This window comes from Oncorhynchus masou, chromosome 22 (genome assembly GCF_036934945.1).
Source record: "Oncorhynchus masou masou isolate Uvic2021 chromosome 22, UVic_Omas_1.1, whole genome shotgun sequence".
Taxonomy (NCBI): Eukaryota; Metazoa; Chordata; class Actinopteri; order Salmoniformes; family Salmonidae; genus Oncorhynchus; species Oncorhynchus masou.
The window spans coordinates 6,323,383-6,342,586 of NC_088233.1; the positions used below are offsets into that span (position 1 = coordinate 6,323,383).

Here is a 19,204-nt window from a genome sequence, read left to right on the forward strand (position 1 = left end):
CAAATAATAATAAGACAGAACAGTTGAAACTGGAGCAGCAGCACGACCAGGTGGACTGGGGACAGCAAGGAGTCATCATGTCAGGTAGTCCTGAGGCATGGTCCTAGGGCTCAGGTCCTCCTCCGAGAGAATTAGAGAGAGCACACTTAAATTCACACAGGACTCCGAATAGGTCAGGAGAAGTACTCCAGATATAACAAACTGACCCTAGCCCCCCAACACAAACTACTGCAGCATAAATACTGGAGGCTGAGACAGGAAGGGTCAGGAGACACTGTGGCCCCATCCGAGGACACCCCCAGACAGGGCCAAACAGGAAGGATATAACCCCACCCACTTTGCCAAAGCACAGCCCCCACACCACTAGGGGGATATCTTCAACCACCAACTTACCATCCTGAGACAAGGCCGAGTATAGCCCACAAAGATCTCCGCCACGGCACAACCCAAGGGGGGGGCGCCAACCCAGACAGGAAGATCACATCAGTGACTCAACCCACTCAAGTGACGCACCCCTCCTGGGGACGGTATGAAATGTCCCAGTAAGCCAGTGACTCAGCCCCTGTAATAGGGTTAGAGGCAGAGAATCCCAGTGGAAAGAGGGGAACCGGCCAGGCAGAGGCAGCAAGGGCGGTTCGTTGCTCCAGAGCCTTTCCGTTCACCTTCCCACTCATGGGCCAGACTACACTCAATCATATGACCTACTGAAGAGATGAGTCTTCAATAAAGACTTAAAGGTTGAGACCGAGTCTGCGTCTCTCACATGGGTAGGCAGACCATTCCATAAAAATGGAGCTCTATAGGAGAAAGCCCTGCCTCCAGCTGTTTGCTTAGAAATTCTAGGGACAATTAGGAGGCCTGCATCTTGTGACCGTAGCGTACGTGTAGGTATATAAATAAATAAATAAAAATGTACGGCAGGACCAAATCAGAGAGATGTGTAGGAGCAAGCCCATGTAATGCTTTGTAGGTTAGCAGTAAAACCTTGAAATCAGCCCCTGCCTTGACAGGAAGCCAGTGTAGGGAGGCTAGCGCTGGAGTAATATGATCAAATTATCATGCTGAAACGGTGATGACGGTGGATGAATGGCATGACAATGGGCCTCAGGATTTCGTCACGGTATGTCTGCATTCAAATTGCCATTTAAAATCATTATCCGTAGCTATTGCCTTGCCCGTACGTACCATAACCCCACCACCACCATAGGGCACTCTGTTCACAATGTTGCTGTCCTGGTGGCTGGTCTCAGACAAACCCACAGTTTCATCAGCTGTCTGGGTGGCTGGTTTCAGAAGATCCCACAGGTGGAGGTCCTGGACTTACTGCCAAATTCTCTAAAATGACATTTGGAGGTGGCTTATGGTAGAGAAATTAACATTAAATTATCTGGCAACAGCTCTAGTGGACATTCCTGCAGTCAGCATGCCAATTGCACGCTCCCTCAACTTGAGACATCTGGAATTGTGTTGTGTGACAAAACTGCACATTTTTAGTGGCCTTATATTGTCCCCAACACAAGTTGCACCTGTGTAATGATCATGTATAGTCAGCTTCTTGATATGCCACACCTGTCAGGTGGATGGATTATCTTGGAAAAGGAGAAATGTTCACTAACAGGGATGTAAACAAATTGGTTTACACAATTTTAAAGAAATATGCTTTTTTGAGAGAAATAACTGCGTCGGGAACATTTCTGGGATTTTTTAAAATTTCAGTTCATGAAACAACACTTTGTTGTGTTTATATATTAGTTCAGGAAGTATTCACACCCCTTGACTTATTCCACATGTTGCTGTGTTACAGCCTGAATTCAAAGTGGATGAAATTGAGTGTTTTTCTCACCCATCTATACACAATACCCCATAATGCAGTGAAAACATATTTTTAGACATTTTTGCAAATTGATAAATGTAATACAGAAATATTGAATTTACATACAGTAAGTATTTACACCCCTGAGTCATGTTTAAAAAATATATACATATATTTTAAACATAATTCAACTTTGACATTGTGGGGTATTGTGTTTCGGCCAGTGACGACAAATCTAAATGTAATCAATTTTAAATTCGGGCTGTAACAACAATGTAAAGGGAAAAAGTCTAGGGGTGTGAACACTTCCTGAAGGATCTGTAATGTGCCTAAAATGAATTACATGCGAATAAAATGATGTATTAGTTGATTTCTGGGGGGGCGGTTTTGTAAGGATTTCTTACACGTATGCAAACGTATACACTTTAGACCAACATGATCGCATCCGTGTTGACCATGTCTAGAATGTTTTATACTATGGTTGAGGGAAAAACAATTCTCTCTTTTTTTTGCGTCAAATTTTGTTTGATCATATAAGTAGCTATTGCGCACGTGATGGATCTAGTCTACATAGCGTCGATGGCAGCCTCCCACCCGAAAACTGAGAAAGCATCTTTTCTCTGACGTCATGAGAGCTGCATCAGCTGTGAGCCCCGCGTCCTTAGCTTGCAAAATATACTCTCTCTTCTTCTTTTTTGCTGCCCGCATCTGCTCTGACAACGGGAATATATATGATATTTTCCACAAACCCTGAAATGGCGACACTGGAGGTACAACCGAATGAGACTCTCACCAACCTAAAAGCGGAATCGGACACGTTGAAAACGAAGCTCGAGGACGAAAGAGCGAAGCTGCATGATGTTGAACGTGAGTGGTGCTGAAAATGAGACGAGAGGGAAGGCCCCGCGAATCAAAACACTGCCTTCCAAATAGTACTGCATGCAAAATGTAAACACGATCATATCAGAATATATATAGGAATAATAGGCCTATATTGTGAATTTGTAATATTGCTATTATCAGAGCACTGACTCGGTCATACGAAGAAAAGAGATAATTCTTCATTAATTTGTAAACGGTTATTAAATTTGAAGCCACTTGCTCGCCTATGTATTAATATCACTCGGATTTGTTCAAATGACAAGATGCATTTCCGGCTGCAATTAGACATATAGCCTAGGCTTTGGTGGAATTTACTCCACTATTTGCTATTTCTTTTCACACTCAAAAGCACAGTTTTATTATAGCCGAGATGGTGCTTAAAACATTATTCATCCTTGATTTATGCGTTAGTTTGTCGACCTCGTTGATATCAGAGAGATTAATTTTAACATCTCTAACCGTTTACTGCGGTTTAATATGAATCACCAACCCGGTGGGATGTTTTAATGCTAGAACACATTAAGACCCTGCTCAGCTCATGGTATGATAACACCATAAGCAAACATCGGATATTCGTCCCTATAACAACAGTAGACTAACGTCGGATATTCGTCCCTATAACAACAGTAGACTGACGTCGGATATTCCTCCCTATAACAACAGTACACAAACGTCGGATATTGGTCCCTGCTACAGTACAGTAACATAGGATCATGGTCCCTACAACAGTACAGTAACATAGGATCTTGGTCCCTACTACAGTACAGTAATGTTTGATCTTGGTCCCTACTACAGTAGAGTAACATTGGATCTTGGTCCCTACTACAGTACAGTAATGTTTGATCTTGGTCCCTACTACAGTACAGTAATGTTTGATCTTGGTCCCTACTACAGTACAGTAATGTTTGATCTTGGTCCCGACTACAGTAGAGTAACATTGGATCTTGGTCCCTACTACAGTACAGTAACATAGGATCTTGGTTCCTACTACAGTACACTAACCTAGGATCTTGGTCCCTACTACAGTAGAGTAACATAGGATCTTGGTCCCTACTACAGTAGAGTAACATAGGATCTTGGTCCCTACTACAGTACAGTAACATAGGATCTTGGTCCCTACTACAGTAGAGTAACATAGGATCTTGGTCCCTACTACAGTAGAGTAACATAGGATCTGGTTCCCTACTACAGTACACTAACCTATGATCTTGGTCCTTACTACAGTACAGTAACATAGGATCTTGGTCCCTACTACAGTACAGTAACATAGGATCTTGGCCCCTACTATAGTACAGTAACATAGGATCTTGGTCCCGACTACAGTACAGTAACATAGGATCTTGGTCCCTACTACAGTAGAGTAACATAGGATCTTGGTCCCTACTACAGTACAGTACAGTAACATAGGATCTTGGTCCCTACTACAGTAGAGTAACATAGGATCTTGGTCCCTACTACAGTAGAGTAACATAGGATCTGGTTCCCTACTACAGTACACTAACCTATGATCTTGGTCCTTACTACAGTACAGTAACATAGGATCTTGGTCCCTACTACAGTACAGTAACATAGGATCTTGGCCCCTACTATAGTACAGTAACATAGGATCTTGGTCCCGACTACAGTACAGTAACATAGGATCTTGGTCCCTACTACAGTAGAGTAACATAGGATCTTGGTCCCTACTACAGTACAGTACAGTAACATAGGATCTTGGTCCCTACTACACTACAGTACAGTAACATAGGATCTTGGTCCCTACTACACTACAGTACAGTAACATAGGATCTTGGTCCCTACTACAGTCCACCAGGTGGCAGAGAAGGTGGATGGACTGGGCCAGTTTATCATGAAGACCCGGCGTACTCTGAAGGGACATGGAAACAAAGTTCTCTGCATGGACTGGTGTAAGGACAAGAGGAGGATCGTCAGCTCTTCACAGGTGAGTATTAGATTATTGGGTAGGTTTCTGAAGACCTAAAAGATGCATTCATGCAGTCACAGCTCTTGATATATGGACGGTCGCTGTCCATGGTCCTGGAGTGAATGGTAAAAAAAAAGATTTTCTATCATATTGACAAGATAGTCGAGTGACCGCTCTAACAATGGAAATACATGTCTTCAAAGATGGAAGGCAGGCGGGAGGAGTCGAGATAAGGTGGGACCATTCTAGCCAATGTGAGGGCAGATGTGCATGTGAAATGCCACATGCGTCCACTTTATATCAGTGCATTCGTAATAACCTAACCATTATGAAACTTATATTCAATCAAATTAGCCTCACATAGCAAATGAACAATTCAAAAAAAAAATGCTGACCAAATTTCTACACTCCATCCAAAAATTCCTCACTTTGTGGTCTTATTTTTCGTGGACAGATTTTCGTCGGAATAAACCTCTCTCGTTTGGACCTCTTCCTCTCTTATTGTAAAGCTCATCTTCGCTGAATTTGAGGTTCGGGAAAGCTCCTAAAACAGATGTGTGTATATTTCGGTAGTCACATCTGAGATACTGACGGTCGCTGTCCATGGTGCTGAGTTTTTTGTTTAAAATAATATGCACTGCTTTCAGTAGTGATCACATTTGTAACATTTTGTTGGAAATGTAAAGAACCTTAGGCCTGTGTGCCACTTCTAATGTTTTTTCCTAATCTAACTTCTTTTCAGGATGGAAAAGTGATTGTATGGGATGCCTTCACCACTAACAAGGTAGGGAACCTTCTTTTTCTTCTCTGTCCAGAAAGGCTTTAGAGTTGACAAATGCTTGGAGAGATAGCGAGACTTCTGCAGTTATTTCATCTGATTTTGGATGAATGAGAACATTTTGTGCATCCCAAATGGAACCCCAGTCCCTACATGTTGCACTACTGACCAGTGCCCTATGGACCTGTAGCGGTGCCCAGGGTGGCCTGTGCCCTGTGTGGCCACGGCCACATTTTGAAATCTGATTGGCCACCACAGTGCCCCCTCCCCCAACAAAAAAATCTGAGATCTGAAACGTCATCTCTGAATATATTGATCTTTTTCCCCCGACTCATCAATCTCACAGGAGAAAACATCAGAGCGAATGAAACAGCGCCTTTCTGTCTCCGTATGTGTTGCCCATGTATCTTTAAAAATATATATATATTTCACCTTTATTTAACCCGGTAAGCTAGTTGAGAACAAGTTCTCATTTGCAATTGCGACCTGGCCAAGATAAAGCATAGCAGTTCGACACATACAACAACACAGAGTTACACATGGAATAAACAAAACATACAGTCAATAATACAGTAGAAAAAAGAAAACAAAGTCTATATACAGATTGCAAATGAGGTAAGTTAAGGAAATAAATAGGCCATGGTGGCGAAGTAATTACAATATAGCAATTAAACACTGGAATGGTAGATCGGCAGAAGATGAATGTGCAAGTAGAGATACTGTGGTGCAAAGGGAGCAAAATAAATAAATACAGTATGAGGATGAGGTAGTTGGATGGGCTATTTACAGATGGGCTAGGAACAGGTGCAGAGATCTGTGAGCTGCTCTGACAGCTGGTTCTTAAAGTTAGTGAGGGAGATGGGAATCTCCAGCTTCAGTGATTTTTGCAGTTCGTTCCAATCAGTGGCAGCAGAGAACTGGAAAGAAAGGCGACCAAAGGAGGAATTGGCTTTGGGGGTGACCAGTGAGATATACCTGCTGGAGCTCATGCTACGAGTGGGTTCTGCTATGGTGACCAGCGAGCTGAGATAGGGCAGGGCTTTACCTAGCAGAGACTTGTAGATAACCTGTAGCCAGTGGGTTTGGCGACGAGTATGAAGCGAGGGCCAACCAACGAGAGCGTACAGGTCGCAGTGGTGAGTAGTGTATGGGGCTTTGGTGGCAAAACGGATGGCACTGTGATAGACTACATCCAGTTTGCTGAGTAGAGTGTTGGAGGCTATTTTATAGATGACATCGCCGAAGTCAAGGATCGGTAGGATGGTCAGTTTTACGAGGGTATGTTTGGCAGCATGAGTGAAGGATGCTTTGTTGCGAAATAGGAAGCTGATTCTAAATTAAATTTTTGATTGGAGATGCTTAATGTGAGTCTGGAAGGAGAGTTTACAATCTAGCCAGACACCTAGGTATTTGTAGTTATCCACGTATTCTAAGTCCGAGCCGTCCAGAGTGGTGATGCTGGATGGGCGGGCAGGTGCGGGCAATGATTTTATTTGCGTTTAAGAGCAGTTGGAGGCCACGGAAGGAGAGTTGTATGTCATTGATGCTCGTCTGGAGGTTAGTTAACACAGTGTCCAAAGAAGGGCCAGAGGTATACAGAATGGTGTCATCTGCGAAGAGGTGGATCAGAGACTCACCAGCAGCAAGAGCGACATCATTGATGTATGCAGAGAAGAGAGTCGGCCCGAGAATTTGTACAACAGGCCCTCCGATTTGACACACTGAACTCTGTCTGAGAAGTAGTTGGTGAATCAGGCGAGGCAATCATTTGAGAAACCAAGGCTGTCGAGTCTGCCAATAAGAATGTGGTGATTGACAGAGTCGAAAGCCTTGGCCAAGTCGATGAATACAGCTGCACAATAATGTCTCTTATCGATGGCGGTTATGATATCGTTAAGGACCTTGAGCTTGGCTGAGGTGCACCCATGACCAGCTCGGAAACCAGATTGCATAGCGGAGAAGGTATGATGTGATTCAAAATGGTCAGTAATCTGTTTGTTAACTTGGCTTTCGAAGACCTTAGAAAGACAGGGTAGGATAGATATAGGTCTGTAGCAGTTTGAGTCCAGAGTGTCTTCCCCTTTGAAGAGGGGGATGACCGCAGCAGCTCACCAATCTTTGCGAATCTCAGATGATACGAAGGAGAGGTTGAACAGGCTAGCAATAGGGGTTGCATCAATTTCGGCAGATAATTTAAGAAAGAGAGGGTCTAGATTGTCTAGCCCGGTCCAGATTTTGCAGCTCTTTCAGAACATCAGCTATCTGGATTTGACGTGTCATTCTAACAGCGTTAGATACATGGCCTATATATGTATGAGCACTTCTACTGTAACTCACCCAAGGGGCTTGATTTTTCGAGGTCGAACCTTAGTAGTGTCCACCATGAGTGACAGAACACTGAGCCAATCACGGCAAAATGCTCAGTATTTTCCACTGGCTGACCCACCATCACAGAAAGCACTGAGCTCGGCTGAAACACCTGCATTCTGGAGCTGCCTTACTCTAGAAAAATGTTTGTATGCAGCTTTTTTTTAACATTTTTTTTTATTGTTTGCAAACTGATATGTGACACGTGTTAATTCCAAAATAACATGCAACATAGACAAACTCTAAAGAAATACAATTATTTATTTATTTTGCTAAAAATGTGGGGCAAAAAAAGGTGGGGCTCCGCCCTGAATGACAGGTCGCCACTGTCCTGAATGACAGGTCGCCACTGTCCTGAATGACAGGTCGCCACTGTCCTGAATGACAGGTCGCCACTGCCCTGAATGACAGGTCGCCACTGTCCTGAATGACAGGTCGCCACTGTCCTGAATGGCAGGTCGCCACTGTCCTGAATGACAGGTCGCCACTGCCCTGAATGACAGGTCGCCACTGCCCTGAATGACAGGTCGCCACTGTCCTGAATGACAGGTCGCCACTGCCCTGAATGACAGGTCGCCACTGTCCTGAATGACAGGTCGCCACTGTCCTGAATGACAGGTCGCCACTGTCCTGAATGACAGGTCGCCACTGCCCTGAATGACAGGTCGCCACTGCCCTGAATGACAGGTCATCACTGCCCTGAATGACAGGTCGCCACTGCCCTGAATGACAGGTCGCCACTGCCCTGAATGACAGGTCGCCACTGCCCTGAATGACAGGTCGCCACTGTCCTGAATGACAGGTCATCACTGCCCTGAATGACAGGTCGCCACTGTCCTGAATGACAGGTCGCCACTGTCCTGAATGACAGGTCGCCACTGCCCTGAATGACAGGTCGCCACTGTCCTGAATGACAGGTCGCCACTGTCCTGAATGACAGGTCGCCACTGCCCTGAATGACAGGTCGCCACTGCCCTGAATGACAGGTCGCCACTGTCCTGAATGACAGGTCGCCACTGTCCTGAATGACAGGTCGCCACTGTCCTGAATGACAGGTCGCCACTGTCCTGAATGACAGGTCGCCACTGTCCTGAATGACAGGTCGCCACTGTCCTGAATGACAGGTCGCCACTGTCCTGAATGACAGGTCGCCACTGCCCTGAATGACAGGTCGCCACTGCCCTGAATGACAGGTCGCCACTGCCCTGAATGACAGGTCACAACTGTCATGAATGACAGGTCGCCACTGTCCTGAATGACAGGTCGCCACTGCCCTGAATGACAGGTCGCCACTGTCCTGAATGACAGGTCGCCACTGCCCTGAATGACAGGTCGCCACTGCCCTGAATGACAGGTCGCCACTGTCCTGAATGACAGGTCGCCACTGTCCTCAATGACAGGTCGCCACTGTCCTGAATGACAGGTCGCCACTGTCCTGAATGACAGGTCGCCACTGCCCTGAATGACAGGTCGCCACTGCCCTGAATGACAGGTCGCCACTGCCCTGAATGACAGGTCGCCACTGTCCTGAATGACAGGTCGCCACTGTCCTGAATGACAGGTCGCCACTGTCCTGAATGACAGGTCGCCACTGTCCTGAATGACAGGTCGCCACTGTCCTGAATGACAGGTCGCCCGAATGAGAAATAATTGTATAAGTTTATATGTTAACATCTTTTGGGAAAACCTGGCTTCCCTTGATATCCATGATTACACAGTAGGCTGAATGTCATTACCCATATGGCGTTTGTAATAGATGCCCCTTTGCATTCGAATGGCGGAAGCACAGTGCACTGTTCACATGCTGGGATTGTTTTAGGGGAGACATGAGCAAGTAATCCTACTTAACCAACTTTTTGAAGTGATTTGTTTAACAATCCGATGAATACATCATGACTGGTTGTGTTCATGACACATTAAAAAGATAAGACGTTTTACAGTTAAATTACATCGTTACTATACAGTCCTTAAATAAATGAAGTGGAGGAGGTCCCATTTCAAATAGACACCCCTGAATGTCCTGGTATTATAGACACCCCTGAATGTCCTGGTATTATAGACACCCCTGAATGTCACGGTATTATAGACACCTGAATGTCACGGTATTATAGACACCCCTGAATGTCCTGGTATTATAGACACCCCTGGATGTCACGGTATTATAGACACCCCTGGATGTCATGGTATTATAGACACCCCTGAATGTCACGGTTTTATAGACACCCCTGAATGTCACGGTTTTATAGACACCCCTGAATGTCACCGTATTATAGACACCTGGATGTCCCTGCTGTATGCTAACGCCCTTTGATAAATCATGATCTTGAATGCAAACACTGTAACACCTTTTGGAACAGATTGATGATTGATTTGAACAGGGAAAATGTACCAAACCTGAACCATCAGAATTACAGTATATTGAAAAAAGTCCACCGTGCATCGATTAAGGTAAAAACATTTTGTTATAGGAACCCTAAACTGGGTCTGTGCCCGACCGTGAACACCCCATTCCAAATATTAGCCAAAAGTAGTGCGCAATTTTTCAATATATATTTTTACCTTCGAGTCCCATTGAAACCATGGTCTCTTTTGCAAGGGATCCCTGCATCACAACAATTACACAGTCAAATCAAATCAAATTTGATTTGTCCCCTAGGAGCATGCAGTGACCACGATGATGCTTATTGTACCTTTTATAATGTGGTGTCCTCTAGGAGCATGCAGTGACCACGATGATGCTGATTGTACCTTTTATAATGTGGTGTCCTCTAGGAGCACGCAGTGACCACGATGATGCTGATTGTACCTTTTATAATGTGGTGTCCTCTAGGAGCATGCAGTGACCACGATGATGCTGATTGTACCTTTTATAATGCGGTGTCCTCTAGGAGCACGCAGTGACCACGATGATGCTGATTGTACCTTTTATAATGCGGTGTCCTCTAGGAGCATGCAGTGACCACGATGATGCTGATTGTACCTTTTATAATGTGGTGTCCTCTAGGAGCATGCAGTGACCACGATGATGCTGATTGTACCTTTTATAATGTGGTGTCCTCTAGGAGCACGCAGTGACCACGATGATGCTGATTGTACCTTTTATAATGCGGTGTCCTCTAGGAGCATGCAGTGACCACGATGATGCTGATTGTACCTTTTATAATGCGGTGTCCTCTAGGAGCACGCAGTGACCACGATGATGCTGATTGTACCTTTTATAATGTGGTGTCCTCTAGGAGCATGCAGTGACCATGCCGTGCACCTGGGTGATGGCTTGTGCCTACGCTCCCTCTGGATGTGCAGTGGCCTGTGGGTAAGTCCCCCCCTGCTCCACCCACACGCTCCATTTTCCCACTGTGCACTTTTGGGTCTTGGGTCGGTTACTGTGAAGTCACAACTGTTGACGTTATAAGAGAGTTTATAAATAAAATGTGACGGATTGATTGTGTTTCAGTGGTCTGGACAACAAGTGCTCAGTGTACCCTCTGTCGTTGGACAAGAATGAGAACCTGGCAGCGAAGAAGAAGTCTGTCGCCATGCACACCAACTACTTATCTGCCTGTAGCTTCACCAACTCAGACATGCAGGTTAGAGAATACATTTTTCTTATTCTGATGTCATTCTTTTTTTGTGGTCCATTTGTACATTTTGTTATAGTCTTTAACAAGGTTTGTATTCGCTCCTTTCTATAAATTGTTGAATTACTCGATTGCTGCAAAAATCAGTTTAAAAGAGAAACCCACTGATGTGCCGTGTCATAATTTGAGCCAGTTTCACACATCAGAAAAATAATCCTGCAGCAACAGAAAATATGATATATGGATTATAATTAATGGATTCTTTTTGGTAGGGATTCCTACATTTTTCATTTGGGCAAATCAAGTCTGACATTTTTAAAGTGGAAATTACAAACTTTTAGAAGTCTTTTTCAACCTCAAAATCACTACAAGTTTGCATTTCCTGATGTTGCAGGAACATTTCTGCAACAACAGGATGATCAAATTAGGATGAGGCATCTGAATTTCTACTACTTTCCTATGGCAGATGAGTAATGGGAAATCACTGCACTCTATACCCGACCTGGAAAGAACTGCCATTCTTGTTGAATAATTCACAACATTCTAATGTTCCCCATTGGCTGTGTTTAGTCACATGCTTTAGCCTCGGGCCAATACTCTTCTATTTATGGGTCAGTGTCATCGAATTCTGAATCTGAATTCTGAACAGCCAAAGTTATTACAATGGCTTCCCTCTGACCTTACTACTTGTAGTTGTACTTTGCTCTCTAGGGGCTGGTTTCTCTGACATATTCAATATAGAGTATTTTTTTGTCCTGAAATGAGCCTTATATAGGTCCTGTGTACACAGTCCCATGTGTACATTATGGGGTGAATCCTAACCTTCACTTAAATCACATTTTCACTTTCACTTTGAATTGACATTTAATGAATGACCAAGTGGCTGTTAGTTGTCACCTCTATATGAGAACGTGTATTATGTTGTGATCCCAAGATGCAGTTTGTGATGAACCCCCTTTGTGTTCCAGATCCTGACGTCGAGCGGAGACGGAACCTGTGCATTATGGGATGTGGAGAGCGGTCAACTGTTGCAGAGTTTCCATGGACACGCCGCTGATGTTCTATGTCTGGACCTGGCTCCTTCTGAGACCGGCAACACCTTCGTCTCTGGGGTGAGGAGAAGACTAGGAGCATTTCACTTTATTGTCCCACAATAAACAGCCTGACCTCCTCTATGTCTTTTACCTTTTTGACTTTCAAACAAACATTTTTATTCAGAGAGAGAGAGAGATTTGAAATGACAGTGAAGAAATCGTGGCAGGCTTGAGATTCAAACTCCTGTTTGTGTGGTCCACAATGCAAAGATACTGTGTTACATTTGACATAATGTGGATATTTTTCCTTTAACCTTTTTATTTAACCTGGAAAAGCCACTTGGAAGTTAACCCCTATTTTGTGTTTAAACCTTTCAAAAGAGTTTAGCAATAATTCATGAATTAATGGATTCCTTTAATCTTCTTCTGTGTGTCTGAACACAGGGCTGTGACAAGAAGGCTAATGTATGGGACATGCGCTCAGGCCAGTGCATTCAGTCCTTTGAAACCCACGAATCAGACATCAACAGTGTCAGGTAAGGAGATTTGAATGAATTCCAAGGGACTTAAGAGACACATTGTGTTAATACCCCTGTATTAATCATACGTTTTTTTATTTGATTTATTTCACCTTTATTTAACCAAGTTGAGAACAAGTTCTCATTTACAATTGCGACCTGGCCAAGATAAAGCAAAGCAGTTCGACACATACAACGACACAGAGTTACACATGGAGTAAAACAAACATACAGTCAATAATACAGTATAAACAGGTCTATATACGATGTGAGCAAATGAGGTGAGATAAGGGAGGTAAAGGCAAAAAAAGGCCATGGTGGCAAAGTAAATACAATATAGCAAGTAAAACACTGGAATGGTAGATTTGAGGTGGAAGAATGTGCAAAGTAGAGAGAGAAATAATGGGGTGCAAAGGAGCAAAATAAATAATTAAATACAGTAGGGAAAGAGGTAGTTGTTTGGGCTAATTATAGGTGGGCTGTGTACAGGTGCAGTAATCTGTGAGCTGCTCTGACAGTTGGTGCTTAAAGCTAGTGAGGGAGATAAGTGTTTCCAGTTTCAGTGAGCCCCAGGCGACTGCAGTTGAAAACTAGCTGGCACTGTCCCTGTAAAACCAAGCTAATCTCCATTTTGTATGGTTCGTTATATATTACCTGGCGTTTGTCTCCTGCCTTGGCATCAGGTACTACCCCAGTGGAGACGCATTTGCCTCAGGCTCTGATGATGCGACAGTAAGTTATCATCAATATTGTTTACTGCTTGATCACATGTTGATGCTGCCTTTCATGAAGTACTTTGACGTTGAATGTTTTTAACCCGTTTGCAAACAAAAAACGCAAAACAATCTAGTTATTAATGCATGTTTTTTTTGTTTCAGTGTCGTCTCTATGACCTGAGAGCAGACAGAGAAGTGGCCATTTATTCCAAAGAGAGCATCATATTTGGTGCCTCCAGTGTTGACTTCTCTCTCAGTGGTAAGATACTGTATTCATGAACGTCATATCTAGTACACGTGCTTTTACCTCTTCTGTTTAACTAGTCTACACAGGGTAGCCTAGTGGTTAGAGCGTTGGACTAGTGACCGGAAGGTTGCAAGTTCAAACCCCCGAGCTGACAAGGTACAAATCTGTCGTTCTGCCCCTGAACAGGCAGTTAACCCACTGTTCCTAGGCCGTCATTGAAAATAAGAATTTGTTCTTAACTGACTTGCCTGGTTAAATAAAGGTAAAATAAAAAAATAAAAATTCCATGTCACTAACCAGTCTACACTTTAGTGATTCCATGTCACTAACCAGTCTACACTTTAGTGATTCCATGTCACTAACCAGTCTACACTATAGTGATTCCATGTCACTAACCAGTCTACACTTTAATGATTCAATGTCACTTACCAGTCTACACTTTAGTGATTCCATGTCACTAACCAGTCTACACTTTAGTGATTCCATGTCACTAACCAGTCTACACTTTAATGATTCAAAGTCACTAACCAGTCTACACTTTAAGTGATTCCATGTCACTAACCAGTCTACAGTTTAATGATTCAAAGTCACTAACCAGTCTACACTTTAGTGATTCCATGTCACTAACCAGTCTACACTTTAGTGATCCATGTCACTAAGCTGAATATGAACAACGTACTGTCACATTAACCTTCTCTTCAGAAACGATGTATTGCATCTACATTGTTGAAAGAGGACATGTGTTTTCTTTCTCCAGGCCGGCTACTGTTTGGTGGCTACAACGACTACACCATCAACGTGTGGGATGTCTTGAAGGGGACGAGGGTGTCCATCCTGTTTGGACACGAGAACCGTGTCAGCACTCTGCGCCTGTCTCCTGACGGAACGGCCTTCTGCTCGGGCTCATGGGACCACACTCTCAGGGTGAGGGATAGGAGTTATCACCTGGATTATATTCCCAAAAGACAAATTATTAGTATCGCCTACTCCTATCGATCCTAACCTATCCATCCATCCATCCAGTCTATCTTATCATTCTATTCTTCTATCCATCCGGGTTTTCCCTGGTGTCCAACCTCTCCATTTGTTTTTCTAGAGAACAGCATCATGGTCTCTTTTTATGGTGAAGTAAGTTTATGTTTCTATTTTTTTTTTTCAGATCTGGGCTTAAGGTAAATGACACAGAAGAGGAACAACGAACCTCAACGGTAGATAGATGGATCCAGTTGTAAACTAAGTGTTCCACTCTGCTTGAATACAATCCTAGGTTCAGATTCAGTTGAACATACAGTGTCTTGCGAAAGTATTCGGCCCCCTTGAACTTTGCGACCTTTTGCCACATTTCAGGCTTCAAACATAAAGATATACAACTGTATTTTTTTGTGAATAATCAACAACAAGTGGGACACAATCATGAAGTGGAACGACATTTATTGGATATTTCAAACTTTTCTAAAGTGTAGACTTTCGCAAGGCACTGTATATACAGTGGTGAAGGGCAGGCATTGTGTTACTGTAGTGGTGTGTCAGGGTACATTTGAACCGTGATCTTGGACAAGTTAACAGTCATTATCAAACAAAAAAAAACCCTGCAAAAGATACGTTATTAAAGCTCGTAATAAAAGTGTATCACATTAAGTATTTTAGATCGCGCGAGGTCAATATATCTTAATGAAATTCATAATCACACACAGAGTGATGATATAGCTACTCTAGTCTTAAGCAGAAGGTCCAAAGAGAACTACTATGAATTAGATGGTGATGAATAACAAAGTTTGAAATGAATCTAGTGGTGAATATACAGAGATTACAATATTTAGAGGAAGAATGTCTTCAATAACCTAATGTATAAGATGTAGTATGATGCGATGTTTAGATTTGAGATATGTTGGGGGAAAAAAACAGTTCATAAATTTGGAACCAAACCCTCAAGAGTCATCTTGGTTGATGCCAGGACAAATCATCTTGGTTGATGCCAGGACAAATCATCTCGGTTGATGCCAGGACAAATCATCTTAGTTGATGCCAGGACAAATCCTCTTGGTTGATGCCAGAACAAATCCTCTTGGTTGATGCCAGGACAAATCCTCTTGGTTGATGCCAGGACAAATAATCTTGGTTGATGCCAGGACAAATCCTCTTGGTTGATGCCAGGACAAATCCTCTTGGTTGATGCCAGAACAAATCCTCTTGGTTGATGCCAGGACAAATCCTCTTGGTTGATGCCAGGACAAATCCTCTTGGTTGATGCCAGGACAAATCCTCTTGGTTGATGCCAGGACAAATCCTCTTGGTTGATGCCACATTTTCCATTCTAATACTTGACCCTTCGAGTTCCTTTCCACCTGTGGATTTCACCTACTGCTTGAGATGTTCACATGACAAACACTAGATAATATCTAGCTGACATGAATATACAACCTTTTGTGAATACCTACTTATTTAAATTCTTAGACTTATGTACTCCTGTTCATGTAATTATTATGATGATTGTAATTTGATAATTTATTGTAATTATTATATTGTAGTTTAGTGTATATACAAAGTTACATGATACCATAAACTATTAACCTATACCACACAAAAGTAATAAAAATGTATTTGAACTATGGATTTTGTGTTTATTTCTGCTGTTGTTGTTGTTGCCATATTTGGAATTTCTGTGATTTGAAGTAAAAAAAATAAAAAAATTCAAAGCAAAAATATGTTTTTTACATACATCTCAATATGACAATGACGTCGATGATGATTCAATTTATTTTGTAACATATTTGACCAGAGGTGGGACCAAGTCACGACTACAGGAGACACAAGCAAGTCTCAAGTCACAAGGTCTAAGTCCACATTGTTCATTCTTAAGAGCAAGTCGAGTCGATTCACAAGTCTTAAATTAAAATCTATACATGCAATGACTTGTCAACTACAAATTGAGACCTTGGAACTATAAGGTTCTGACATTTCTTTTGTCAAAAAGGATTTAGTCACATATAATAGATCTTTAAATGGTTCTTTATATGTCTGTGAAGTAAGAATTTTGAAAAAGTTCATTTTAAGTGGGGTAAGAAAAAAGAAAGAAAAACTAGAACGTTCTATCACCATTGACCCATTAGAACTTGGTGCTATAAGGTTATATCTGCAATCCAATCACAAGCCTGAACAAATACAGACGGACCAATCAGAACACATGTCTTTGCTATCTCCCTCTAAGTATGGTCTAGGTCAGGGTTTCTCAAACTCGGTCCTGGGGCCCCCCACTGGGTGCAAGTTTTGATTTAGGGCAAAAAAAAAAAAAAGTGCACCCAGGTGGGGCCCAAGGACCAAGGAGTTTGAGAAATCCTGGTCTAGGCTAGTCTAGCCAGCAATAATGTAAAGCAAGCCACAAAACAAAGAAAAACACCGTCAGAAATGTTTAAGAAGCCTAAATAATGTTGTCACATCGTTGTTCAGCGATGACAGTAATTTGTCTGATGGATCGTAATACATTTCTTAATGTATTTGATGACGTGTTCTGACTATCTATTGGTAAAATAGTGTTATTCTAGCATGTATACGTATTCAAAAAGGTATTCAAATGATTTGTACCTAATCATAACCCCTGAGTGGCGCAGCGGTCTAAGGCAATGCATCTCAGTGCAAGAGGCATCACTCCAGTGTATCACATCCGGCTGTATTGGAAGTCCTGTAGGGCGGCGCACGATTGGCCCAGCGTCTTACGGGTTTGGCCGGGGTAGGCTGTCATTGTAAATAAGAATTTGTTCTTAACTGACTTGCCTAGTTAAATAAAGATTATATTTAAAAAGAAAAATAACAGATCAGCTACTGGTCATTCTGAAATAACCTCTGTCTCGAGTTCCTCTCTCCAGGCTGATGCATGACAGTCTGGCCCCTGGTAGATGCAACGACAACTAAAAGTCCTTATATAACACCGTTTCTACCCAACCAGAAGCAGATTATTCTCCCTCTTCAGCCCTATTAAAAACTGACCATGTTTAATTCAGAAGTGTCAGAACATTATGGCTGAACCCGGATTGACGTTTTGTGTTTTAGCTACCCTTTAGCTACGTTTGTGTTTTCACTACAAAATAGTTCTGAGATCTGGGATGTGAAAACTTTGATGCTCAATATCTCAGAACCATTCTTTGTGCTGATTTAACCTTATAGTCACACTGTCATGAAATATTTGTCTATTTATTGTGGGTACCAGACAGACATATTTTGTGTATGTATTAATTACAATAAATTTAAAAAATTAATAAATTAAGTAACAATAAATTCCAAATGAAAGCTTCATAATAGGTAAATCATCCATTTCAACATACCAAGAGACCAGTCGGCCGATGCTAGAAATTGTTGCTTGATGCCCCATTGCTGGTGAGTTTGCAAACTAAACAGTTAATATTTTTGATCACCACATCTTGTTGGGAGCTGCATATGATTTTATATCAATCCTCTCTCCCTACACTTTGACATTTGCGCTGCACCCGAGTTTAAGGCTGTAGAGCAAATCAGCAATTGGTTCGCAAGCGAGGAAAGCTCATAATAATGGCTGGAATGGAGTCAATGGAGTGGCATCAAAAACAGGGTTTTCATGGGTTTGATAACATTCCATCCATTATACTCCATTCCATCCATTATACTCCATTCCATCCATTATACTCCATTCCATCCATTATAATCCATTCCAGGCATTATACTCCATTCCAGGCATTATACTCCATTCCAGGCATTATACTCCATTCCAGGCATTATACTCCATTCCATCCATTATACTCCATTCCAACCATTATACTCCATTCCATCCATTATACTCCATTCCATCCATTATACTCCATTCCATCCATTATACTCCATTCCATCCATTATACTCCATTCCATCCATTATACTCCATTCCAGGCATTATACTCCATTCCAGGCATTATACTCCATTCCAGGCATTATACTCCATTCCAGGCATTATACTCCATTCCATCCATTATACTCCATTCCATCCATTATACTCCATTCCAGGCATTATACTCCATTCCAGGCATTATACTCCATTCCATCCATTATACTCCATTCCAGGCATTATACTCCATTCCATCCATTATACTCCATTCCATCCATTATACTCCATTCCATCCATTATACTCCATTCCAGGCATTATACTCCATTCCATCCATTATACTCCATTCCATCCATTATACTCCATTCCATCCATTATACTCCATTCCAGGCATTATACTCCATTCCATCCATTATACTCCATTCCATCCATTATACTCCATTCCAGCCATTATTATGAGCCATTCTCCCCTCAGCAGCCTCCACTGATGTAGCCTATTGAAATATGTATGGGGCAAAAA

The 19,204-nt window shown here is 42.4% G+C and overlaps 1 protein-coding gene across 2 annotated transcripts; it reads left to right on the forward strand.

Moving 5' to 3' along the window:
- The first annotated feature begins 2,385 nt into the window (after nt 1-2,385).
- Nucleotides 2,386-16,553, forward strand: LOC135508930 (guanine nucleotide-binding protein subunit beta-5a-like). 2 transcript variants are annotated; one of them, XM_064929153.1, is made up of 11 exons: nt 2,386-2,680; nt 4,501-4,637; nt 5,362-5,403; nt 11,001-11,077; nt 11,219-11,351; nt 12,311-12,454; nt 12,821-12,912; nt 13,578-13,626; nt 13,773-13,869; nt 14,615-14,781; nt 15,017-16,553. In XM_064929153.1, the coding sequence occupies exons 1-11, from the start codon at nt 2,545-2,547 to the stop codon at nt 15,026-15,028; spliced, it is 1,086 nt and encodes a 361-aa protein (XP_064785225.1). In that variant the 5' UTR covers nt 2,386-2,544; the 3' UTR covers nt 15,029-16,553. The 2 variants fall into 2 exon arrangements, with proteins under 2 accessions (XP_064785225.1, XP_064785226.1); XM_064929154.1 differs by lacking the exons at nt 13,578-13,626; nt 13,773-13,869.
- Nucleotides 16,554-19,204: the final 2,651 nt, after the last annotated feature.